At 36.7% G+C, this 26,333-nt stretch overlaps 4 protein-coding genes and 1 pseudogene across 5 annotated transcripts; 2 read left to right on the top strand and 3 right to left on the bottom strand.

Moving 5' to 3' along the window:
• Positions 1-1,918: 1,918 nt before the first annotated feature.
• On the bottom strand, positions 1,919-5,195 carry LOC109001360 (probable acyl-activating enzyme 5, peroxisomal). Of its 2 annotated transcripts, none has more exons than XM_018978608.2 (3): positions 3,323-5,195; positions 2,373-2,554; positions 1,919-2,211 (listed from the first exon to the last, which is right to left on the bottom strand). In XM_018978608.2, the coding sequence occupies exon 1, from the start codon at positions 5,109-5,111 to the stop codon at positions 3,450-3,452; it is 1,662 nt and encodes a 553-aa protein (XP_018834153.1). In that variant the 5' UTR covers positions 5,112-5,195; the 3' UTR covers positions 1,919-2,211; positions 2,373-2,554; positions 3,323-3,449. The 2 variants fall into 2 exon arrangements, with proteins under 2 accessions (XP_018834153.1, XP_018834155.1); XM_018978610.2 differs by having other exon boundaries at positions 2,373-2,523.
• A 5,251-nt stretch (positions 5,196-10,446) lies between these two features.
• Positions 10,447-12,587, top strand: LOC109001359. Its single transcript, XM_018978607.2, has 2 exons — positions 10,447-10,713; positions 12,202-12,587. The coding sequence occupies exons 1-2, from the start codon at positions 10,585-10,587 to the stop codon at positions 12,268-12,270; spliced, it is 198 nt and encodes a 65-aa protein (XP_018834152.1). The 5' UTR covers positions 10,447-10,584; the 3' UTR covers positions 12,271-12,587.
• Positions 12,588-13,412: 825 nt separating this feature from the next.
• On the bottom strand, positions 13,413-17,118 carry LOC109001358. The gene is made up of 2 exons (XM_018978606.2): positions 16,833-17,118; positions 13,413-14,433 (listed from the first exon to the last, which is right to left on the bottom strand). Exons 1-2 carry the CDS (start codon positions 16,924-16,926, stop codon positions 13,760-13,762), a joined length of 768 nt encoding a protein of 255 aa, XP_018834151.1. The 5' UTR covers positions 16,927-17,118; the 3' UTR covers positions 13,413-13,759.
• Positions 17,119-19,061: 1,943 nt separating this feature from the next.
• Positions 19,062-19,667, top strand: LOC109001259. Its single transcript, XM_018978459.1, has one exon. It carries the CDS (start codon positions 19,062-19,064, stop codon positions 19,665-19,667), a length of 606 nt encoding a protein of 201 aa, XP_018834004.1.
• Positions 19,668-22,747: 3,080 nt separating this feature from the next.
• On the bottom strand, positions 22,748-25,629 carry LOC109001357 (annotated as a pseudogene).
• Between the last annotated feature and the right edge of the window lie 704 nt (positions 25,630-26,333).

Raw genomic sequence — 26,333 nt, 5'->3', positions numbered from 1 at the left:
AATGGAAAAGGGGTGCATTGGTGGAGGTGGGACAGATTGGGGCAATGCAAGGGAAGAGGGGGGCTGGGATTTAGAATGTTGGAAGATTTTAATAAGGCCTTACTTGCAAAGCAGGGTTGGAGACTGTTAAAAGAGCCTGAGTCTTTAGTTGGAAGAATTTTTAAGGATAAATATTTTAAGAATCTTCATTTGCTTGAGGCCCCTTTGGGTAAATCTCCATCATTTGTATGGAGAAGTATATGGTCTGCTATGGATGTGCTGAAGAGAGGAATGATATGGAGAGTTGGAAATGGAGAAGATATCAAAATATGGGGCCAAAAATGGTTGCCTAAACCTGGCTCTGGTTGTGTCCAATCCCAAGTGAGGATTTTGCAAAATGAAGCTTATGTAAATGAGCTTATTGATACGGTTGGTCAGAGGTGGAAGGAAGAGTTGGTTAGGTTGATTTTTGAAGAGGAAGAGGCAAATTTGATACTGTCCATTCCTATCAGTCGTGGGGGGGCAGTGGATAAAGTAATTTGGGAACCTGAAAAGAATGGAAAATATTCTGTTAAAAGTGCCTATCTTATGGAACAAAGGGAGCGGGGGAGAACTATGGGTGAATCTTCTGAGATGAACAAAGAAGCTGACTTGTGGAAGCAATTGTGGAAACTGGAAGTGCCAGGGACTGTTAAACAGTTTTTATGGAAAGTAGCTAATGATATCCTTCCTACAATGTTAAATTTATGGAAGAGGAGCATTGTTAAGGAACCAAAATGCCCTATATGTTTGCTGGAAGTGGAGTCTGTGATGCATGCCATTTGGAATTGTTCTGCAGTTTCAGATGTGTGGGCAGAGGAGTGGAGTCCAGTAAAGAAATGGTGGTCTGGAGAACAAAGCTTCACTCAGTTATGGACTGATATGTACAGAAAATTGACAAAAGATAATATTGTAAAAATGGTGGTGATTATGAAGAACATATGGTATAGAAGAAACAAGTTTGTTTTTTATACTCATTTTTTAAGTCCTGCACAGGTTATACGGATTGCTGCTATAAATCTTGAAGATTATTCATCGGCTCTAAGGAAGGGGGGGTGAGGGAGTAGTACAAAGGTGCATAACCAGAAGAAGATTGGGATGGCGAAGGCCTGAGGGGGAAAGCTTTAAAGCAAACTTTGATGCTGCTATCAATGAAGTTGAACAGACCATGGGACTGGGAGTTGTCATCAGAGACTGTAATGGACAGTTGTTGGCTGCAAAATGTGCAAACAGAAAATGTAGAAGCTCTCCTTTCATTGCAGAATGTTCAGCTATGTTGGAGGCTATGGAACTATGTAAAGAACTGGGTTTTTGGGAAGTGTGGCTGGAGGGGGATGCAAAGGAAGTTATTGATGCAGTAAATAGAGAAGAGGATGATGATTCCAGGTTCGGCCATGTTATAGAAGATTTAAAGCAAAGCTTGAGACAAAGCAGTGCATGGAGGGCAGTGTTTACACATCGAGAGGGTAATGAAGTGGCGCATCATTTAGCAAAAATTGCATTACATTGTACTAATGATCAATATTGGATAGAGGAGGGACCTGAGTCGATTAAAAATTTATTAGCTATTGACAGGCTACATAGTGATATTGTAACAATTGTTTCTTGAATACAAGGAGGTTCTTTTCAAAAAAAAAAAAAAGTGAAAAAAAAAAGGTAGTCCTGAATGATCACGGTAAATCATCTTTTCTTTCTTTTTCTTTTTTTAAAAAAAGACTTTGGGATTTAAAAGAATGAGTAATGCTATATATAGTTATAGTATCTAAATACTGCGTAATTGTTTTGAAAGAAAGTGAAATTTACTATTAAAAAATTAATTTTTTTTATGTGAATTGCATATTTACTCAATTTTTTTAAAAAAATTGTGTTGCGCATATGTATTATACAATTACAAATATCATTTCTCCAAACTCGGTTTCTGAAATTCAAACTTTTTAACCAAGGTTATTTTTATCCAGTACACCTCAAGAACTGAACCCCACTATGTCCTCAACGTACGGCAAGTTCACGAGGAAGTCGCCCGGCCCACTATGTCCTCACTCTCTCTTCTGCTTTCTACCGTCTCTCTCACCACTCAAGCTGATCTAACAATGACATATAAACTTCTCTTGTGCCCTCTGATCAAAGCTCAACCGTTTGCCTTGGCAACTCTCTCAATTTCGTCCTTCTTTATAGCATAACTGAAATAACAAGCTGGGATAATTTGCCCAAAAAAAAGGGATACCATTGGTGATAAGAACCAAATAAAAAAAATGGAGAACAACGTCAGATATGCAACAAAATGAAACGTCTATCAAAACCACAAACAAAATTTCTATTATGAAGATATTACTTGAAATTGAGGGTTCAATCACCTGTTTGATGAACCCTTCGCAGCAATAACAAGCTCATCAGCCAAACATTCTGCTATGAACTCTAAGAGTTTGTAAGCCTCTCCACAATTGGGCACTGGGCCTTGCGAAAACGCTTGCCTGAGTGCCTCCCAGCTGTCTGCTGGAACCACACCTATGTAATCACTCAAAGATATGTCACTAACCTACAAAGCATATTAATACAGGTCAATGAAAATCAGGTGGCTGTGCTTCTGAAGAGAAATCCTAACAATTAGAAATACAAGTAGTGTCATTGCCCGTTCATCATTAAATATTTTCATTAATACTGCCAATTTTCATATCTCAGATTGGGAACAAGCTGGGGCTGCCAAAAAGGGATATGTGAGTCCTTAGTACACATAAATAGAGGGACACTCCTTGTAACCTGTACGTCCTCAAAGGTCCAGCGATTGAAGAGCTTGACATCGTTGGTCAGCAGAGTTGGGTCCTGATCAGGCCTCTCTATAGTTTGATGAGCCAACCAGTACCACACTTGCCATTCTCGCTTCGGTACACATCAAACTCAGAGTAACAGCCAGAAAAGAAAGCGATTTATTTTTTACTCTTATTCCATCTTCAAAGCATATTCCATCTTACTCTAATTTTACCGGTAAAATTTTCTATCAATTTTTAATTTTTTTTAAAAAAAAAAAAAAAAAAAGAAAATGTCAATTTTTACATAACGGAATAGAAGTATAATAATTTAAATAGCTATATTGAACTTCTCCCCTTATAACCTTTACAATCTTTCCTCGTTTCGACTGTTCTTTTTCCTTCGCAACCACTGAATATTGATTCGTTTTTTCTCAAACTTGACCATTTTCATTATCTTCTATCAAGTGGGGGATACATACATGCGCAATTTTTTTCCTTCTTTCCAATATGCTGATTGAGTTCACAATTCATGAAAAGGAGAGTAATTTGTGATTTACCTTAAAGAGGGCTTGTTTTCAAACGATTGATTGTGCTATGCAAGCATAACACTGGTTGTTCTCACAACCACGAACCATTTAGGTACGAGGGTCCATCTAAACTGGGACTCAGCTCCTTAATTCACTCCTACATCCGACTCGCTCTGGAGCCCATGGCCTTGGCAATCTCTCTGAGGACAAACTTCTGAATCTTTCCAGTAGAAGTCTTGGGTAGCTCATCCTTGAACACCACGGTCTTGGGCACCATGTAGTGCGGCAACTTAGCCCTACAAAATTCTATGATTTCCTTCTCAGTTGGCTTCCGAGTTAACCCATCCTTGACGCTCACAAACGCACAAGGCGTTTCGCCCCAGAACTCGTCGGGCCTAGCCACCACGGCCGCCTCGTTAATGGCCGGATGCATATACAGTACCGACTCCACTTCCACGCTGCTCAAGTTCTCTCCACCGCTTATGATCACGTCCTTCGATCGATCTTTGATTTCCAAGTAACCATCTGGATGCATCACTCCCACGTCCCCTGTGTAGAACCAACCATCCTCTTTCATGCTTTTGGAGGTGCCCACGGGGTCTTTGAGATAACCCAGCATCACACACCCACCTCTCAGTACAACTTCCCCTAGTGTTAACCCATCTCGTTTCACACTTGCTCCCGTCTCCTCATCCACCACGTCCACTTCAGTCAAACCTATCGTCCTCACCCCTTGTCTAGCCTTGAGCCTCGCCCTTTCAGTCGCCGGCAACCGATTCCACTGCGGCTTCCACGCACACGACACCACAAGTCCTGCCGTTTCCGTCAATCCGTACCCGTGGCTCACCACGAAGCCTAATGCTTCGGTCCGGAAAAGTACAGCGGCTGGTGGTGGGGCTCCTGCCGTGAGGATCTGAACCGGTTTTTGGAGCGGTTGGTTGTTTGGAGAGTTGGTCAGCATGTTGAGCACCACAGGAGCACCGCACAAGTGAGTGACGCCGTGTTTGTTTATCAGGCCGAATATTGTGGGTCCATCGAATTTCCGAAGGCAGATGTTGGTCCCACCAACGGCTGCTATGCCCCAAGGGTAGCTCCACCCATTAGCGTGGAACATGGGTAGAGTCCACAAATACACCGGTTGCACTGGGACGCGCCAATCGATGAGAGAATCAATGGTGATGATAAATATCCCCCGGTGGCAGTGGACAACCCCTTTTGGGGAAGAGGTTGTACCCGAAGTGTAGTTCAATATCATAGGGTCCCACTCGCTCTTCGGGCGGACCCACTTGAACTCAGGATCGCCTCTCTCAACCAGGCTCTCGTAGGAGCTGCAGAAATTGACGGCAGGTGATGAATCATGGGTATGATCAGCATCATCATCATCAGTGATGAGGACGAGAAGAGGGCGTGGGGTATTGGGCGGAAGGAAAGAGAGGGCCTCCGAGACAAGAGAGCGAGAGAGATAGTCGACGAAGATGAGCTTGGACTCACCGTGGCGCAGGAGTACGGAGACAGTGCGAGCGTCGAGACGGGTGTTGATGCTGTGGAGGATGGCACCGGACATGGGGACGGCGAACTGAAGCTCGTACATGGCGGGGATGTTGGGGGCCACAACGGACACCACTTGACCCCTCTCGATGCCGAGCGATACGATTGACGAGGCTACTTGGAGGCATCGGCGATGGGTCTGCGACCACGTGAAGTTGGTGGTGTGGTAGATTATAGAAGGACAATCGCCATAAACGGTGGCTGCTCTTTCCAAGAAGCCCAATGGAGTAAGAGGAGACGAATTCGCCGGCCTTGCTTTCAACTCTTCCATGGGTGGTTTGCACGGACACACTCTCTCTGTATGAAACGCTCAGGACTTGTGCTTACTCTATAATATTATTTCTGCTGCAGAATTCTGATCTGGTGAGATAAGATTTATAAGATGAAAACGGAAGCCTCGAGGCGGGGACTTGGTCCACCGATTGAGAAAGCAAACAAAGTATATGGTCCCACATCCCAATTTCCGACAAGTTCCAACGCATATGCGTTGAGAAAAGTTTTCATCTGCACACAACTTGCCTCGTATCGATATAATAGAACAAACAAATTCATATGGTCCTCTCAACTATAGGAAAAATCTAATTGCAAGTAAGTTTGTAATTTGTGTATCAATAATGATATATAATATATTTAACAAAATAATATGAATTAAAGATAAAAATAATTTTTAAAATATATGAGATTTTCTTCTTCTCTTAAATTTTTTTTTTATTTTTTTTTAAATAAAAAAAATCATCGATACGCGATATGGTGCACGAACTCGCTTGTATTTAACAAAACTCATCTCAATAATACGAACCTATCCATCCAGGCATTGTCTTTGACTTTTTTCAATAAACAAATAGAATATTACATAAAACAGTAATTAAAACTTACATTTTTTCATTTCGTCTACAAATCGTATAGAAAAAATTCATTGATAAGGTATCAAAATAAGTTAATAGAGCAAAAAAAATAAATAAAAAAAATCAAAGAAATAAAAAAATACCTCTAATTTCATACAAATCTAATAAAAAGATGAGAAAAATTTGAGAAAAATCTCTAAGTATAAAAAAAGATACATTACAAGCTTAGAGAGAGAATATTGATGGTAGCCTCTGCGTCTCTCACCTAAATGCACAAAAGATTTCGAAGTTTTTGTTTTCATGTTCGGTGAGGTTGAGAGACTTCATAAGAGAACAAAGGCTTGAGAGATTCGGGAGAAATACTTGAGAGAAAATGCCATAAGGGATTTGGGAGAAAGACTTCAAACTTAAGCGAGAATGCTAGAAGGATTGCGAAGAATCGAAGATGAGATGCGTAAGTGCAAACCCAATCTACCCAGATGTGTAAGTTTGAAGGCTTCGACAGTTCGAAAGAGAGGGGGGATTCGAGAAGATGAGAAAGAGTAAAGGCAGAACGATTTTGTTTTTAAAGGATCCACTTACGAATAACTGGATCACATAACCAAATTCTTAACTGGATTCGGATTCTTCCTATCTACTCAGATGTACCATATACACCCAGATTTCCGGAATCTAGACCGGACCCAAAAACAAATAAAAAACCACTGGTATGGTTGCACACCCTTACAGAAAGAAAACACTATCTCAACTTTTCTAGCGTGACGTCAATACGCATAAAGTAGGTCCGTAGTGATGGGAACATTATAAGCATGTACAATATAGTCCGGATTTTAGTATCGATGGTACAAATTTTCTTGACCATGAATGTTGTTACCATCGTAGGCAATAAACATTGTAATGTCTCTAACATTACTTATAAGAGAATAATTGTAACTATAAAACGAGAATATAGAATTTAAAAAATCACTTATCGAACTTTGTAAAGTAAGATTGAGATAAGTCCCAAACGCAACCTAATTTACTACAAAATTAACAATATCAAGATTGAGGAGTGCGATCTATTTGATTAAATTAATTAATTAATTAAAATTGATTGATTAAAATACTAGAAATTGATTTGATACAATCAGTCTTTTGTTACAAAAAGAATTATAATGGAAAGATTACGTGGCTATGGACCCCATCTGCAAACCTACTACTCTGATTACCAAAAAAACTGATCGATTCAACGTGGACGGTATCTCTTTTCTCTAAGAAAACTAATACATCCAAACCATGGTTAACTATACTATGCCAAGCCATGCTTTTAATGAAACTTGACAACGCACGCCTCTCGTGTGTCTGTATATATATCTTTTTATACTATAAAAGCAAGGCTTCTTCGTTTGGTTATCAAATTCTCTTCAATTCATCTCAATTTATCATTATAATTTTTTTAAATTTTAATATAAAATATAATAAACAATTCAATTTTTTTAAATTTTAAAATAATAATAATATTAAAAAATAATATTTTAATAATATTTTATCATCTCAACTCAACTCATTTCAACATTCAAACACAACCTAAAAGTCGTTCTCCCGAGTCAACATGAATTAACTGTATTTTTTGTTTAACAATTAACACTTTTTGTTCCGTTTATGCCCTTTTGAGATTGAGTATAATTACAATTGTGCCCCTGAGTTCATCCCTTTTTTTTTTTTTTTTTTTCATCCAATTTCTTTTATCACGTTTATGCCCCTTGTGTGGTGGTTTTCCGTTTTTATTTTTATTACACTTGTGCCCCTGTGTGACGACTGTTTTTAATGTTTTGGTTTATCTGTGTTTTATTACGATTGTGCCCCTGTGTGACCGACTATTTAATTTGTTAATTGTTCGGTCCCTATCTCGTCCCTGGCTGGTCGAGTATGGGGTCTATTCCTTGTTTTTTTTCGTTTGTCTGAATTGCTTATTTCGATCTTTGATGACTAGATTTGGTTCTTGCTGGTTGCTTTCCATATTTCATATTTGTTGTACAGTGCCGTGGTGGGACGTTGACTCGAGGAGATGTTTTGGCCGGTTGATATGAGGGCTGGAGGCCAGAGTCTTCGGTCCTGATTCTTACCCATTGAACACACAGACTTCGAAAGTGAGGCGCTGAAGACGAAGAAAATATTTCTGCCACACTGTATTTCTCGATTCTTCTTGCTCGTGACAAAAATTTTTTATCTTTGAGAACCAAACTTTGACTTAATTTTTTTTTTTTAAAAAAAAAAAACGCGTCGAGTATAAAAATTCTTTATAATATAATCTTTATTAAATATCTAAAATTTAAAATAGAATTTACATAAGCACTTATTTAACTTCAATAAAATATCATATGCTTATCAAAATAACTTATTAAACTTTAAATCATAAAATTAAGCATGACATAAACTATCTAGATCTTTGTCTCGTCTCTCTGGCTTAATCGTGTTCTACAATCTCATCCTCATAAATATTATCACCTAAAGTAGTTAAAAAAAACATACAAAAAATTAGTCGAATACTCAATAAGTAACACATCATACAGTAAATATAAGATTTATTGGAAAATATGCATACTCATATATATATATATATATATATGTAAATAACATAAACATGAACTTATCTTTCACTTGTTATAGGTTGGTACCCACTATTGATTAGGGGTGGCAACGGGCCTCTCACGAGGCGGGGCTTGTCCCGCCCTCATCTGGCCCTCCAGTGGAGGCGAGGGACAGAGGGGCCCCACCCCACCCCCGTTTTCCCCCACCTTGCATATAATATATATTTATATTATAAATATATATGTATTTATATAATAAAAAAATCCTCATGCCATAAAACGATGTAGTTTTGTATATGACAAAACAATATCATTTTATGACTGAGGGGTTTTTATAAAACAATCCCCTCATAGACAAAACGCTGTCATTCTGGTATGGGGTGTTAAGAGCCCCCCTGACTCCCCCTCCCTTGCCCCTTCTCTCAGACCTTGAAAACACACACTCTCTCTCTCTCAGTTGCTCATCTCTATCTACTCCATCGCCATCCATCTGTCGTATGCACTACATCGTGGATGTCCGTATGCATATCCATCGCTGAAGGTAAGTTAATCGATTCAAAGTGTTTATTTATTTTTTATTACGTTATGGAGATTGGAGGAATGATGAAATTAAATGGAAGAGTTAGAGAATGAATTTGTGTCTTTATGAATTGTGTGATGTGGAAACTCGATTTGTGCATGTATTTTGATATTTGTATTAATTTTTTTATGTGATTTTATGACTTTAAGGTTTTGGATTGAAATCCTAAATTAGTTTAGAATTCCAATCTTAAACCCTTAATTATCATGTTCGGGGTTTCAATCTTGAAACTCCTAAATTAATGAGTTTCAAATTTGGTGCACTTTTTTTTTTTTTAAAATATAAGTAAATGGAAGTGCACTTCTGAGAGTAATCCTGGTTGTGATGATCATGTAATCTGTTAATGGATTATGGGATTGTAATTATCTGGCAAGTCTTGGTATATGTCAAATGTGATTTCCTACACGAGTCTTTCATGAAATAATTACTTTTTCGTTATACCTCTAAAATGACTAGTTACACTAGAGGTTTATATAAATACGTCTAATGCAATTTCATCTAGCATATAATTAATAGAATTTGGTACATATCCATTCATCAATACCTCATCAATCCAATCCAATCCAATCTTATTGTATAACATCATGATATGCATATACTTGCACCCATTTTAACGGGAGAAAGAATCAAATTTGATGAGATTGCATATTGTTTATTGAATTTAATTTAAGAGTTGCAAAACAAGAGTTAGTTGGTGACTTACATTCAATCATGTGACTGCAAAGAAATACTGAGAAATTGGTAGCAAATCAGGATGATTAAAATGCATTTTTTGAGAAATGCAACTATGTTTGTGAGAGAAATGTAATTAATTCAGTGTTGCAGTGTTACTATTTTATTTGCTGCAGTAACCACAATTACACAACAAGTAATTATTATATATATTAGAATATAATAGTCCAGTCGTAGACACTGCAGGATGGAAACCTTATATTAATTGCTAAAAATTGTTGAGTATACAATTGAATCATTGATGATAGATGTTAAATTTAATTTAAAATTAAATTAAACTGAGTTAATTTCAACTTAATCTTATAACCATATGAGACCTTAACGAGAGAGCTGTTAGGCTGCAATAATTTTATTCTAAAGGAAAGTGACTGATTGGACACAAGCACTTAATAATGCTTCACGGGCCATCCGGCTTGTGCGTGCCGATTATTTAGAACAGGGCCAACCTTGGGCCCGTTTCTTTTTATATATATATATATCATTTAAAATCCTTATTAGTTACAAGTCATTTAGCGTATCAAATTCTATACCAACACATTTTTATTATTAAAATAAAAATAAAGATAAAAACTTTTAAAATCTTAAAAAAATAAAATTTTCTCTTTCATAAAAATCACTTTCCTCATTAATTCATACCGTTATATAAAATTAAATAAATATCTTATAAGAACGGAGTACGCGAACTCGTTTATCTATTATTTAAAAAAAATAATTAAATTTTATATAAATATTTATAAAAAAAATAGATTCTATCTTAAAAAAATATAAAAAAAATTATTTTTTATTAATAAAAATTATTTTTTTATAAAAAATTTATATAAAACTTACTTATTTAAAATTTATATTTAACATTACTCGTTATTTAAAAAGACTGAAAAATATAAGATGTTGAATGCAGCACCAGCACGCCCATGTTGAATACTCCTTACCAAAGCCCCAGGCGAAGGACAAGAGTCGTTTACAATTTCTTTTTGTGAATTTCTTCTTAGCGATCGGAATTAGTAAAGGGTTAGGGGAATGGCGAGGAACAAGGAGTCGGCGATGACTCGGGCGGTGACTTCGGTGTTCGCCTTCGTCAGATTTGCTGAGTTTGAGATCCTCTTCATTCTTTTCTTCATGATCGCTTTTCTCCTCTTCAAAGATCTCGTCAGTCTCTCTTTCTTTCTCTCTCTCTCTTCCTTCTAGGTTCCTGTAATTGTTATTTCTCTTCTGGATGAGTTAGATCAAATTTATCATCTAATTTTCATCCTTGAAAATGACTAGAATTTGATCGAAATTTGCAACAAATTCATGAGAATATTGCAGCGCAAATGGGTAATTTTGGAGTGAAATTGTTTGATAAGAAAATGGCCAAATTTATCTACCTTTGGGCCTAGGAACATGGATTTTTTATTACCTATGATAAAAAGATGCATGTTCAGCTAGCAATTATATTGCTTTAGACAGCTACCTTCATATCAAGTACTTCGTTTGTATATTTATTTTTATACAATTACTTTATGGCTAAAGTATTTTCCATTGTGTAATGATTATGAAGCATATCGGACGAGGTTACTTTACTCCTTGAACTCTACAGCATGTTTAAGAAACTAGCAACGGAAGATCTAGAGAACGACCTTGGCATGCTCTTTATTATATATGTGTGTGTGCGCGTGTGTGAACAGTTCCAGTCTATGCTATGTTGTGAGCTGATTGAGCTGAATGTATATGCATTACAAGTTTCGTGAAATGTACTATTGGGCAAGGGTTCATAAATTGAACTTCTAATGCATTTAAGAGAATTTGCAGAAAGTTTATTTTCTTCTTCAACCTGTCTGAATAAGTTATGGAATGCACAAAACTTACATGGTTTCATGAAATTATCTCTTTTTTTCCAATCGGCACTCTTTTTCCCTAACAACTTTAAAGCGTACATTATGGTTTTACCTACGTTTGAAACTATAATTCGGATTCCTTGCTTCCTGATCCTCAAATCTGGGGCGATACTTTTTACTTGTAAAAGAAAATTTCTCTATTTAAAGTGTCAGAAGCTAGCCCCAATGGAGGATTATTATCCATCTCCTTTGTTTTATGAGCAACCACTATCGAGCCGAATGCTGGCTGACTTGTACAAGAAACTGAATTCAATTATACGAAATATCAGAATTCAATTATATCAACCAAGTTTTTCGTGTTGTGCAAGGGAATCTATACTATTACATATTTGCAGTAGTTTCAATTGGTATCTTACCCAAGTGGTTGGTCTCTCATTCCTCGATCTCAATTTTCAATTTTCGAATAAATATAAATAGAAGCCACTATTGGGAGCATCCATTTTGCACACATGATGTGACATCATGTAGACCACACATCTCCCCAAGTGAGTATTGGGAACAATCAACTAGAAGCAGCCACGCAGTGAGTGCAAAGTGTGCACTGCTATAGTGGCTTCTCTCTAGCATTACTCTTTTCTTCCATCTTACTCTCTTTTCTCTTTCATATTTTTCTCTTTTAAGTAGATAAATATATCTCAGGCATCTTTTATGTCATCTTCAATGGAAAAGAACTAGGAAAGATATATCACTATGTTGATTGTTATTGATAGGGCCAAATTGCTTTTTGATAACTTCTAAAAATTGTTCAAATCAATTGCAGACGTCAAGACCCGAATACAATCAGATGCTTGTAAAGAAGCCCGGTGGAGTTGGTCTATGGCCTTACTAGATGGATATGTTTTAGGTCGCGCGAATGTCTTTTATATCAGCTTTAATTAGGGGAAATATTCTGTCAACCGCTTGTAATGTCACAGTACTTTTTGCCTGCTTTTGAATTTATGTATGCATTTTATAATATGAATACATGCGAGACAAAGGACTAGACAGTTGGAATCCAAAGAAAACTTTTTCCGTCATCCTGGTAATTCCTACAACTGTGTATATGGTTGTGTGAAGCTGTCATAGAACTAGACAGTTGGAAATCAATCATAGGCTGGGTGGCCAAAAAGGCCACACAGGTTGGATGCGTATAGATCGATTGTTTTATATGGTATGAGTTTATCAGCACTTGAATATGTTGCTTAATTACACGAGTTCCTGGTAATTTTTTTTCCTTCTCCTTTGTTTCGAGTATCCTATGCATTAAAATTCGATGGTTAAACTTCTGGGTGGTACTTATATGGCACCATCTGATATCAGTAGAGATTGCGGGGTTTAATGCTCTATTACAGCAGCGTTTGTCTAGTAATGTCCTTTGCAGCAGGGTGTCATCTTCCCTTGTGAGAGAGAGAGAATAATGGCTCAGAAGCGGGGAATGGGCAGCGAGGAGGAAAGTGACAGAGGAGGCGAGTGGTTCTGTAAAATTAGGTATAACAAAGGGAGACTTAGTGACCCTAATATTCTGTAACTAGCTAGAACAGCAAATCTTTCCCGGGATAGGTAGGTTGAAATTTAATTCGAAGAAGGTGGATGTTGTGGGGGAGCCAACTGGAGGGGAGGGTGGGTCACTACGACGAAGGACTGGCCATACATACATTACAATGATCTTTGTAAACCTTGCTGTTGGGTGGAAAATGTTGAACTCGCAGTTATACTTACTCCTACTCTGCCGTGTTCCTGTTCATTCAAACCAAGTCCATTGCATATGACCAGGCTACTGACGCAGTATTTTGGATTCTAAACTACTAACCAAAATGGCAACGCAATGTTTGTAACCCATCCGGCAAACCCAATGCATCCGCCTACCGGAGTATGAAATATCACTTGAACAGATTCAAAGCAGATTACATTCCTAAGATTGGAGTACACATCCATTTGAATGCCACAAATTAACCATGGCAAGCAACAAATTAGCAAGAAAATAACAGTGGATGCTCAAACCCTTGGGATAAAACACCCAAGTGACAACAAATTGAACTCCATAGAAGCGCTATATTGTTCATCTTCAGACAAACAATTGTTAACCAAAAACGAAAACAACCTTAAATACTTTCCCAACATAATCCCATCGTTTCATCCAAATGCAAGACGACCTCGCAGAACAAATGGGTAATTGACAATAAGCCAATTTACACACTTACAACGACAACATTAAACAATGCGTGCAAAAGCATAAATATCATCATATTTTCCACCTATATTTTTTTTTTGATCGGTTATTTTAATCAAATTGTTACAACATCCTCGCAAACTAGATACTTCCTGCTTATGCCAAAAGATTACTCCTCCTTGGCCGTCTCAGTTGCAGCCTCTGGCTCATCTAAGCTAGAGCCAGAGTGGGCAACAAGTCTTTCCACAGAAACCTTTTTGACATCACGGCGTACTCCAATATCAGAAACTAAGCGGCTGACACAATACATGCCATAACCTACAGCTGCCAGGCCACTAAAACTGGTTGTGAGGAATCGTAGTGGTGAAGAAAGGACAGCAGTAGCAGCAGCTAGATAGGATGCCGCCTGTCCACTTCGACCCACGCTGATGTTAGTGAACACAAGCAAACCGGTTTTGCAGTATATAGCAAAGTCTTCACAATTGTTTTTGAAAATATCATAGACACCAAAGCCATTCTGGAGCAGATAAGAAGCACGGCAAATAACATCTGGTGGTGGGTCAGACAAAGCAAGAGTGCAGGTACCTCCACGGGGTTTGGCAAGAAACAATGCTGGTGTGGCACCATACTCAAAAAGGTAGAGATTTCCACCGGAAAGAAAACAATCTAAACAAGAAGAGATGACTCCATTAAGCTTTGATTGATCACCGCATATTGGGCAAGGGTTGTCCACATGAGACGGAGATGAGCTAAAAATGATGCGGTCTAGCACAGTTCCTGTTCCAATTTCCTGGCCTGGACCCCGAGTGAAGTGGATGACATTTCCCTCGCCGACATATATCCCTGTAACATAAAACAATTCGCAAAATCAAACTACCAATCCAGTTCATAATTCAAATGTTAAAACAAAAAATATCACAATTCTCCTAATATCTAAAAATGTGACCTTTCACAAGTAAATATGAGAAGAAAAATTGTTCCAAGAAAAGAAAAAGGATGTGTAACGTGACAATAAAATTCCATACAAGGTTTGGTTGTTTTAATATATGTTTTATCCTTCATTATTTTCTCTTAAAAAAATGACACTGCACTTCTTTTTTTGGCAAGTCTTGACACTTCTCGGCTCTTGTGACTTTTGCCTTTTTGCTTCTTGGCATTTGAAGCCAAGCCTCTGTTCAATAATAAACCACCATGTAAAAGCTTGCAACAAAAGTACAAAAGAGATTTAAAAGAGAGAACAAGTTTAGCAAGTTGAATCAAAACGAAAAGAATCCATAGAATCAAAAAGAGAGAAACATGAAAAGGGGGCAACGGCCATCACCTAATGTCAATTATGTGTGGCAGTCACTTCCTGCACCCCCTTCCATGAAGTTTTACATCTCTATAACAACATCATTCTTAGCCATGGTAACTTAAAGAAAATCAATTCTTAGCCATAGTCAGTCAATGGACATGTTTCCTTTTACCTGCCAGGCATTATGCACCATAAAATGACTTGTCCATGTATTTTTTTTTCTATTTTCCCTACACATACTTATTAGAAAGAAAAAAAAGTTTACTTGTACATGTAATTCATATAAATCTCCAAGAGCATAAAGGATGCTCCAATCCTATCTGTAAGAAATATAGTGTAAAAAAAAAGGCCATAGGGAAAGGAACATATTTTCTTTGCCAATCATTTGCGTTCCCTAGATTGCTACACTCCCAAGTCCCATCTCCTAATCTCTTACACTGCTTGACAGACATCCAGTTAGTAAAGCATAATGGGCATTTTTCAATTAAAGATCAACTCCCTTTCTCCTCAATTGTAAATAAACTATTATGTCAGTTTATGTTCATACCATCAATCTGTGTACTCCATAGATTGGCCATCTCCAAGTAATACTTACAGTTGACACATTATTTTGCTTGTAAGGCATAATAAGCATTGTTAAAAAAAACTATACTAACTCCCCTCCTCATTAATTTCATACAAAATTATGATGCCAGCAAACAACCCACATAAGAGGAACTAGTCTTGTAAATGTCCCTAGCTCATCCCAATCATGGTAGAAAGCAGCGCCATGATACTCTGATTATTTGAATATTCTAATGCACTCAATGCCTTACCTTGCAATGAGGCTCCTGAAGGACAAAAGGGAGGGGGAGTGGAGATCTATAGTTGTTTTTAGATGAAATTGCAAAGATTAAAATGTGCATACATCAAGCAAACTATGAGTATGAACCACTACTTTCCATAGAAAACAATTTCCAAGAAAAGAGAATCACAGGCATTCGATCCTGAGCAAATAACCTTTTCTTAACTCCAGAATAATTAGATACTGATGATTTAGCACTGATTATGGTCTCAACAGCCTATCACATAAACTTGATCCTGGTTTTTCAACTCTAATCCAACAAAAATGTTAATTTGAGGTCAACTCCAAGCGCCCCTCATACAATTGAAAGGATAAAATCATAACATAAAAACCAAATGTGCAACTTCAGTGCTTCAATAAAGTGAATCTCATATGGGGAGAGGGAGAGCATGGTTTAAGTTCAAGGATCTATCCACAAAGGAGCTGGAAAGAAAGAAACAAAGAAAAAAAAAAAAAGAACTCGACGTGCAATGTTTCTACAAGCTATAGCCTTGTTGCAGTGAACAGTAAATTCTGCCAATATCAGACCCAATTTTAAAAACTGTTCATACCAAAAATGCAAAATTTTTATAGCAGATAAATTGGTAGAGCTTTTATAAGATTTCGCTGCGTAATTACAACAACAATAAACATATCTAGAAAGGCACCCCAATGCTTTAAAGTCACATTTAGCATAACATCTATATCAGTAGTGATTAAGATATAAATAAGAACAACGTTCGTTTTGCTTCTCCACTCAAGAAGCTTGTCTTTCTGTTCTTTCCTGAAACAGAGAAGAGGTGGGTCCCAGAAACGTAATTCCAGTTTCAAATGACCATTCTAACGAGAATCGGGAAACTCGAAGCTTGATTCAACCATACAAACACGATCAAAAAAATAAAAATAAAAGGAAATAGAATATAATTTCAATCCAGAAAGATAAGATGACTAGAAAAAAAGATATAATAAGCAGCACATAAAATACCAATAAAAAAATACGGATCCTATAATCTTCGTATATGAAACAAATGGAGAAAAAAACAAAATGTGAACATTTTTTTTATAAGTAAAAAAAAAATGTGAACGTAATAAACAAAAAAGTAGAAGAAGGAGAAGGCGTGTGACCGTGGTGGGCATAAATATAGGCGTTTCTCCAAGAATAGATGTGATCTCCAGGTTTCAGTTTGTCCCTCTCGATTTTGTTCGAGAGCAATCCCATCTTCTTTGATCTCTATTCTCTACCCTGCTTGCAAGCCTGCAAGTAGAGAGAGATAGAGAGACACAAAACTTCGCAATGGCTTCCTTAGCCTCTACGCGTTCCTCTATACGATTTAGGACGCTCGCAAGGCCCACCGGGCCACCAGGTAGACAGCTCTCGTTTTCGCCCCTACTTGCTTATATCTCTTTTTCTTATATTCTCGTTGGTTTGGCTGAATTTATCTTTAAAATTTATTTAATATCATATTTTATATATATATATATATATTTATTTATTTAAATTTAATTTTTATATTAGATTAGTTATTTATTTTATATATAATAATAAAATATTATTAAATTAATAATTTTTTTATTTAATTTTTTATATCATATTTTATAATTTTACCAATTTAATATTAATAATAATTATGTTCTAATTAAATTAATATTAAAAAAAATCATATTTTCAAAAATAATTTAATGCTAATAATAAAAAATTGAGATTAAACTTATTTAAAATTCTATCTAAATTTATTATTCACTAATCAAATATCTAACAACATACCCATTTTAATGTCAGTAAAAAATCTGCACATACATAAACATCTATAAGTGGTTAGAGCAAGAAATTAATATTTTAATATTTAGTGAATCAATTGTAGTTTTATATATTTGACCAACCACTGTAATAGAAATTTAAATTGTTTTAGAGATGACAATCCAATATGGAATCTTTTTAGCATTAATTATCTAAATTTTAACCATCATTCAACTTTGATCAAGTCAATGAAGATGCTCTTAAAAATAATATTTGTAATCACGTGTGAGTCGCATAATACTTTAAAAAATAAAAAATAAATATTAGATTACATTAAAAAAAGATTAATTAATTTTTAAATATTAAATCTTATGTTTTTCAAAATGATTATATATTATTTACAAACTCTATAATTATATATAGTATTACTCTTTTTTTTTTTAAGTATTGAAAAGTCTATATTTTAAATCGCTCCATAATACAAACTTCACTTTTCTCAGTTGTAACAAAGATATGAAGGGCTTCTCTTCTTATATTTCGTTTCCCTATTTTAATAAAAAATAACTTATCTATTGCCTCTTAAAATGGTACGGTGTCGTATCAAATAGCCTAAAAAGTTGGGTATATTCCAATTTCCATTATCCACGGGATAGAATTGTGATACAAATAAAATAGGCATCTATATTTGTTATTAAAGAAAATAAAATATTTATAACCTCTAATTAGGAGGGTTTTTGCTGTTTGGATCAAAATCTATTAAAACCGATATAATAATGTATATTTCAGTTTTATATGTCATATTCTCAATTAATCATAACCATAAGATGAATAAAAAATATGTAACATAAGGCAATTTTAAACGTCAATTTTTAATAGATAATAATTTTTGATATTTTGAAATGTAATAGATCATTTTTAATTATTTAAAATGTTAAATAATATTTGTAAAAAGAAAAAAGTTATTATATTATAAATAAAAATTATATTTACAATCTTGAGTGAGAGATTGCGTATGCAATCATACTGATGAATGATGGTAAGAAGAATATTATTATAATTTTAAATTTTTTTAAACATAACTGTATGAATTTACATGAATAATTTTTATTTAGAGATTGTATATAGACTAGTTCTATTATAAAATTGATGTATAAAATAAATCATTCATATTATGTAATATTTGATTTGTAAAATTTAAAATTTATCTTAATATGGAGACATTAAAATAACAAACTCATTTAAAAAACTCGAGATTACAGAAAAATTAAAAATTCTTTGTTTCTAAGATTTTTACTCTATTATAGGCTAGAAAATGTATTTTTTTTCTCGTTTAGAGAAATTTATTTATTTTTGTAGAGTTGTATTATACATAACTTTCATACTTTGTGTATCACTTAAGATTTATTTTTTTATTATCATATTTTTTTGTTAAATTGAAATATAAAATATGAGAGTAAAAAAATAAAATTGTATAAGATTTGAGACTTATGTACAGTATTTGTCATTCTTTATATATACCCCGAAGTTCGACGGAAAGAGAGAGCAATCCAAAATTCACAAATTCCTCAGCAATTCATCGCCTAACGCGCAGACGAAGACCACAGAAATCAATGGACATGGCGTCCTTGACTCAGCGTCTCCTCCTTCTCCAGCTGGTCATCCTCTCGCTCTCAATTATCTCCACCAACGCCAGGCCCTGCAAGACGCTCTTCATCTCCTCCTACTCCTTCTCCTTCAAGCAAAACCCTTCCTCCTCGGGAGTCGTCACCGTAGTCACCGAGATCGGCCGCTTCAGTCCCAGGCCTACCTTCGATCGAGCCTTCCCCTCCGAGATCTTCGTCTTTCCAGTCAACGATGAGGTGCAGGATCGTCCAATAGAGCGGGACGACATGCCGTTCGGGTTGGGGTATAAGAAGTCACTGTCCTCCTCCTCCAACTACGACTACAGCTCGCTCCGGGACCGCACCAAGGACATCCTCAGCGTGGTGGTGGCTCTGCTCTTTGGCGTCGGCTGTGGGGCCCTCACTGCCGCAACCATGTACCTAGCCTGGTCCCTATTCTCCAACCGCTTCTACGACTTCCGCTACGGCTCTCCCTATTCCGATGACGATGAAGACGACCACGATGACGACGTCAGCCCCAAGAAGTTGGGCTACGAGAAGATTCCTGCCGCTGATTCCGTGCCCGCTCCAGCGCCTGCCCCGGCCAAGCAAGTGGTATGAGAGTGCACGATTCACAATTAATAAAATTAGGGTTGATGAAGTTTATGAATCTTTAGGTGTGGATTTCTAGGGCTAATATTAATAAAAAAGAAAAGAGACAACAAGTGCTACTTTTGAGGTCTGTATTTATCAATTTCCAACTTTATTGTTCTATATATGATCTATAATCTCAACCTTTGTGATCTTGCATTTTGTTTTTATTGTCGCCCATTTATTTATATTTCTGCAAATTTCTTAATCATCTTATGTTTTTTATGTTAGGTGTTATAATTGAATCAGGGGAAAGTCCATATAAGTTTGACCTCAGGTCGTCTTATGGATGTGTTCTTTGGGTTCAAATTTGTAGTTGAGCTAAGATCCAATTTCAAATTTCCTCTTTTCTTCTATAATCGTGATAGTTGAGCATTATGTTAGATTGTGGCATATGTGTGTCTGTGGTAAGTGCCCCTTCAGCAACAATCCTTTTCTTTTGTTGGTCCTGAACTCGTTTGGGTGAGTTGTCTTGTCCTGAAGGAACCTAGAGAGAGAGAGAGCGAAGAGGGAGGGAGGCGCTTGTTGGAGTAGGGGCATTTGCCGGTGAGAATCTGGTTGTGGTCGAAGATCTGAAGGAACCCAGCCATGCAACCCATTTGCTTCTCAATATGTTTCTGGTCTTGCACCATACCCATCGTCATTTTCTCGTAAAACTCTGCAATATATGTTTCCCACTCCAAACATTTCCTAAAACTAATCAGCACCCAAGCCTTAAGCCTCAACATTCCCATCATCATTTTCTCTCTGCGTGTTTCTGACCTGAGTGAGTGTGTGTGTATTATTAGACTTTAACTGCAGACTCCTGCTTTTGAGGTCTTTTTAAAGTGAAAACAATTGGGAAAGTATTTGGGAGGCATTGTGTAATTTCAGTGAAAAAGAGAGAGAAAGGTTGGGCTACAGGGTTGTGTTGAGGAGTTGGGAGGGGCAGGTTACCAAATCACTCTCTGTGGGGAATTAGGGAGTGTGTATTTGACCGAGTTAAGAGGAATGGATTGTTTGTTTACGAGGAAGGTTATGGACAAGGCCATATTGGCTGGGAGGAAAAAGCTGGTGAGAGCTAGATTGAAAGGGACACATTTCGAGACCGACAAGTTTTCTTGCCTGTTAATGGAGTTTTGCAGTGGTGGGGATTTTCTATGTCTCTGTTGGGGGCTTTGGAAGGGAAGGGAAAGGGGGAGAGAGGCGGGTAAGAGAGAGAGAGGGGGAAAAAAACTTAGCTAATGAGGCACAGTGCCACGTCAGTTTGTGGGATCCCTTTGTGTCCCTAGTCTTTCTCTTGGGTATTATCCTTTCTAAAACTTATGCATCCATGTATTGCTTTTTATTCAACCGTGTCTAATTTCAACTTGCCAAATTGAGTTCGGGCTAGACATATCTAAATCATAGGCTGTGTGCACAATACCACACACATAGTAATGCACATATACACTTGTACACGTGTGGAAGAGTGTACGCATGTACATGATTAGTTTAAATGTTGCAGGATCAGTAGTAATTTATTGGTCATAAGTATTTCTTTTGGTTGTCTATAGTTGGGTATGGGGGATGAGTTGTGGTTGGTTTTGATGAAGAAAGAGAGAAGAAAAGGGGAGGGGGAATGGCTTGAAATCTGGATGTGGAAGATTTCCTGGCTGAGAAAAAGTGTGGGAGTGATGCATTTAGATAGTATACTTGATGAGTTAATGGATTTCCATGGAAGAAATGGCTGCAATAAGGATGGTTTGTGGCAGCAAGGGAAAAGCCGTGCATGTTCTATAACTGTAGGTAAATAGGAATGAAGAAGTTATTCTTGGCCTGTTACCATTTAGTTTACAGGATTGCATGAATTGGTGATGAGTCGATGACTATATAATAATATATAATAATATATATATATATATGTTTTTGATAAGTAATCAAAGGTCACTCAAAAAATATATATATTTTTTTAAAGGCCGTGTAAGATAATGAATTACTTCCATTAGTCAGAGTAATGTAACTGTGCCTCCTCAGTTATACTGCTCACATTGCTCCGTTGATGTGTAGTGCCACTTGGCTTATTAAAAAAATTAAACATTAGAGAAAACTTAGAATTTCAGTATTCATTTTTTTTTTTTTTCATTTTTTTTGAATATATATTTTTTTAATTTTGTTTAATAAGCCACGCACTACCAAGTGGTGGTGCCACATCAATGAGACAAAGTGAGTAGTATTAACTGGGGTGGCATAGTAGTATTTCTCAATAATAAAAAAAAAGGCATGAACCGCGAGTCCAACTAATCTGCTGTATAATGCTGCTATTGCTGCCACAAATGAAGATGAGATCGAATGGAGACCCTCTAGGAAAGAGATTTTTTCTGGATGCTCCTATGTAGCATTTACCATGCAACATCGATAGAATTTTCCTTGGAAGAACATTTGGAGGTTGCCTTCTTTGTTTGGACAGCAGCATTAAGGAAGATTTTGACTATGGATAATCTTAGAAGATGTGATTTTATTATCACGGACTGGTGTTGTATGTGTAGAAATAGTGGTGAATCGGTAGACTATCTACTCTTATATTGCGAGTTTGCAAGAGAAATCTGGAATTATTTCTTCAGTAGAATGGGAATGGCATGGGTAATGCCGGGAAGGGTGGTGAAACTTCTAGCAAGTTGGAGAGAGATTACTGGGACATCACAGATAGCAACTGTGTGGAAGATGGCTCCTTTATGTATTCTTTGGTGCATTTGGTGTGAAAGAAATTATAGATACTTTGAGGATCATGAACGCCCATTGAAAGAGTTTAGGAGTTTTATGTGGAAAACTTTATTTATGTGGGTCATTGCTTTAGAGTTGAATGGTCTTAGTTTCCATGACTTTCTTGTAACTGTTTTTAATTCCTAAAAAGGTGTATTCACATGTATACTTCCGGTATACCTGGACTATGCCTACTTTTTGATAAATAAAATATCTTATTACTTATCAAAAAAAAAAAAAAAAAAAGAAATCTTCCAAACAACAACATTTTTTATAGGCAAGTTTGTATTAATTGAAAGATGAAGGGTGGGGAGCTCCAACAAAATCCTCTTCAAACTCATAATAGTCCTAAATAAAGAGTAGAACAATGGGAAGCAGAACCTAGTTAATGGTCCGATGATGAGTTTTCTATGCTAATCAATAAAAGGATCGTCATTAATGGGGTTGATGAAATCCATGTGAACTTGAAATGAAGCTCGAGAGGACAAAATAGTGGGATGCTGGAGGAGGAGGAGCTATTTTTCGGTTTTTCCATACGCTTTCCAGATTTTGGAGACCTCTCCATTTATAGTCCATACTTCTTCACTTCATTAGTTTTGGATTCATTCCATACTTGAGGACCTTGAGGGAACCTAGATCCCAATATACCCCAATATCAAGTCCTAAATAACTGAAAACACAGCCAAGACCAAGATTAGACTTTTTTTGTTTTAAGTACAGGTCCAAATGAAATAGAACAAGATCAAGCACAAGATCTTCTAACACTCTTCATACAGAAAGCCTGAGGTGAAGAGGAACGGGAAGACCAATTACCACATACCTGAAGAGTACAGGTTAGGGTTCAAGCTTATTGTGTAGAGAGTGCTGAAGCTTATTGCAACAAGCACTTCCAAAGTGGTCTTTCAAATTCTGACTATGAGACTTCATCTATGGTTAGAACTTAGCACCAACATTACAACCAAGCTTAACTAATAGATATTCTTGTTTGGGGTCCAACACCTTCACCGTCACGTAACAAACCTTCATATAATTTTCTGTCCTTTTTCCCGATGACCAATAACATGAAGGATTAAAACTTACAAGTTTAGCAGAACTCGGAAACCTTGTAGAAAGGCATTTTCTATATCCGTCAAGACTTCTCTTTTCAAATTTCAGTCAACAAAAATCAAGGCTGCCAAAAACCCGGTTTCCCCATTTACTTCAGGCAAGCAGCACGTCAACAAATTGATTCTTTTCCCCTTAAAAGGGAAATGTGGCAAAAAGGTTGTATGTTTCTTCTTCCCCGCAAATGAAGCGATTTCTTTCTAAACAAAAATTGACGCACGGGTGTTGTATAGATGCATATCTCTGCATGCTAAAGAGGCATCACGTCAATGTTGGAACAACGACATCATCGGAAAGAATACACACTATAAATTGAACTTTGAGAAAACACCTAAAAGGGCTTACCTTAAAACTACAGACTGAACCAAAAGCCAAACAGATGGATAATCCAGAGGAACATAACAGTTCAATAATAAAGCAAAAGCTTTCTTCCTCAATGGAAGCAGTGTATTAATCAATTCTCAGCTAGAATTTGATTTATTCATTTTTCATATCATCATCGTGATCACGTCGAAGAAACTTTAGGTGCTTGTCAATGCCACGAGAGACTAAAGTGATCTTCTCCATGAGCAGATGCGACCTATCTCCAGCAACAAATTCACTGACCACACCATCCATTTCAATCAAGCTACATCCCGGTACCTTTGTTACCTTCTTCTCTTCCATTCCCTTCCTTACCTTTGCCACATCATCCCATTTGTTAGCAGAAGCATACATGTTGGAAATAAGAACATGAACCCCACCAAGGTCTAGACTCTGCTGAACGAAGTGCTCAACTGTTTCTTTACCCAGCTCAAAATCTCCATGAACCTACAAGCATTGAACAATGCACCCAACACATACGAGTCTGGTTCCATTGGCATCGCCCTCACCACCTTCTTTGCCTCTTCTAGCATCCTTGCTCTCCCAAACAGATCTTCCAAACAGCCATGGTGTTGGACCCCTGGCTCGATCCCATAGTCCTGACTCATGCTATTGAAAATTCTCATCCCTTCATCCACCAGCCCCATTCGACTGCATGCGCTTAAAACACATATAAATGTAACTTCATTAGGAATAACTCCTTCACTCTTCATCCTAATAAACAACTCAATCGCACTTGTACTGAATCCATGATTTGCTAGGCCTGAAATTAAAGAAGTAAAGGCAAAAACATCTCTATTCGGCATCTCATCAAATACACAACGAGCAGTTTCAATACACCCGCATTTTGCATACATGTTAACAAGAGCAGTGCCCAACACTATCTAATTCCATCCCATTTCTATCCACGCAGGCGTGTATCCACCTTCCCTGATCCAATGCGCCAAGAAAAGCACACGCAGTGAGTGCTCGCACAATGCTAGCATGATTTGGTCGGAAACCAGAAACTTGCATATCGTTAAAAAGCTCCAAAGCCTCTTTGAAAAAGCCAACTTGTGCATACCCATTAATCATCGCACTCCAAGAAACAACATTCTTCTCCGGCATTTGATAAAAAAACTCTCGTGCAACCCTAACGAATCCACCCTTCACATAACCGTTAATCAAAGCTGTCCACGTAATGACGTCTCGATTTACGCTCCCATCAAACAATTTACGAGCTGCGCCCATGTAGTTACTAGTCGCATACAGATGGATCAACCAGTTTTGCACAAAGTCATACGATTCCTAGCCCAATCTGATGACTTGGGAATGGAGAATTAAGCCCAAGCAGACATCAGAGAGGTCAGCAAAAGCTCCAAGCAGGAAAGAGAAGGTATAGTTGTTGGGTAAGAAGCCACTCTCGAGCATATCCTTATAGAGAGACAAAGCTTTAAGCGGTTCATCTCTCTCGGAAAAAGCTCTGACCATGCTGTTCCATACCAATGTGGTTCGATGTGGTAGATGGCGAAAGAGTTGGCAGGCGTGAGTTAAGTCGACGCGGTTGGACACTGCAGAGAAGGATATGATCTTGGTAGCGGCATGAGGATCCAAGATGGCGCCTGAAACTGTGAGATGGGATTGAACTTGCTTGACGTACATCATGGTAATGCATCGTTCCAACAGGAAGAGAGCTCTCTGACTACATGCTTTCATGTATCTGGAGCCAAACCCCCCGATTCGATGCCACTGCAAAATGCCTTAAAATTGGAACAAGGTCATTGACTCGGCCTTGAAGTGATTGGGCTTCCATGGGCCAGCTTAAAGTATAGAGTATAAATTGAAATACAAAGCTTGTATTGATGATCCTTGGGCTTGAGATCATGTGGGGGCCACCAATATTTGAATGGGCCTGAATTGGGTTATGCTTTCTAATTAGAGTTTAATGTTACAAATTTAAATAATTCAAGCGAAATTATTTTAAGTAGTTTGAAAATCATTTAAAATATTTTATATCAATAATGGAAAATTCTAGTTCAACCGATTAAATTTTTTATTTTTTATTAAATAATTAAGAAAGTGAATATTAATAATTGATATTTTTTATTTTTAAAAAATATTTAAAATTATGTAAAAAATGATTAAAAGAAAAGAGAGAAAAAAAGAATTAAAAAAATACATTTACACTTATCAGTTTACTTCTGCAATTAAATCATCGATTCCAGTAGCACAGTCCATTAATAAATATAATTTAAAATTAATAAAATTTGAGATAAAATTTATTTATTATTCATTGAAAGAAAATAATTTTTATAGCCCTTTAAGAAAAGTGAAATCTACAAAAATAATCATTTTTATTTATTATTTATTATGGGTGTTATTTTTTAAAGTAATGTTTTCAGATTTATATGCCGAAACTTATATCTAAATTTCTAATATTATTTTTCTCGAGAATTTGTTGATTTCGGA

This window comes from Juglans regia, chromosome 1 (genome assembly GCF_001411555.2).
Source record: "Juglans regia cultivar Chandler chromosome 1, Walnut 2.0, whole genome shotgun sequence".
Classification (NCBI taxonomy): Eukaryota; Viridiplantae; Streptophyta; class Magnoliopsida; order Fagales; family Juglandaceae; genus Juglans; species Juglans regia.
The sequence above is the reverse complement of the archived record's forward strand: the minus strand, read 5'-3'. Positions and strand labels throughout refer to the sequence as shown.

Bases quoted from the DNA above. Each gene is read 5' to 3' on its own strand.
- LOC109001360 (XM_018978608.2), bottom strand. From the start codon at position 5,111: ATGGAAGAGTTGAAAGCAAGGCCGGCGAATTCGTCTCCTCTTACTCCA.
- LOC109001359 (XM_018978607.2), top strand. From the start codon at position 10,585: ATGGCGAGGAACAAGGAGTCGGCGATGACTCGGGCGGTGACTTCGGTG. The intron at 10,714-12,201 runs GTCAGTCTCTCT...AATCAATTGCAG, and splicing joins TTCTCCTCTTCAAAGATCTC to ACGTCAAGACCCGAATACAA.
- LOC109001358 (XM_018978606.2), bottom strand. From the start codon at position 16,926: ATGGGATTGCTCTCGAACAAAATCGAGAGGGACAAACTGAAACCTGGA. The intron at 14,434-16,832 runs GTCACACGCCTT...TTTATGTTACAG, and splicing joins CTATATTTATGCCCACCACG to GGATATATGTCGGCGAGGGA.
- LOC109001259 (XM_018978459.1), top strand. From the start codon at position 19,062: ATGGCGTCCTTGACTCAGCGTCTCCTCCTTCTCCAGCTGGTCATCCTC.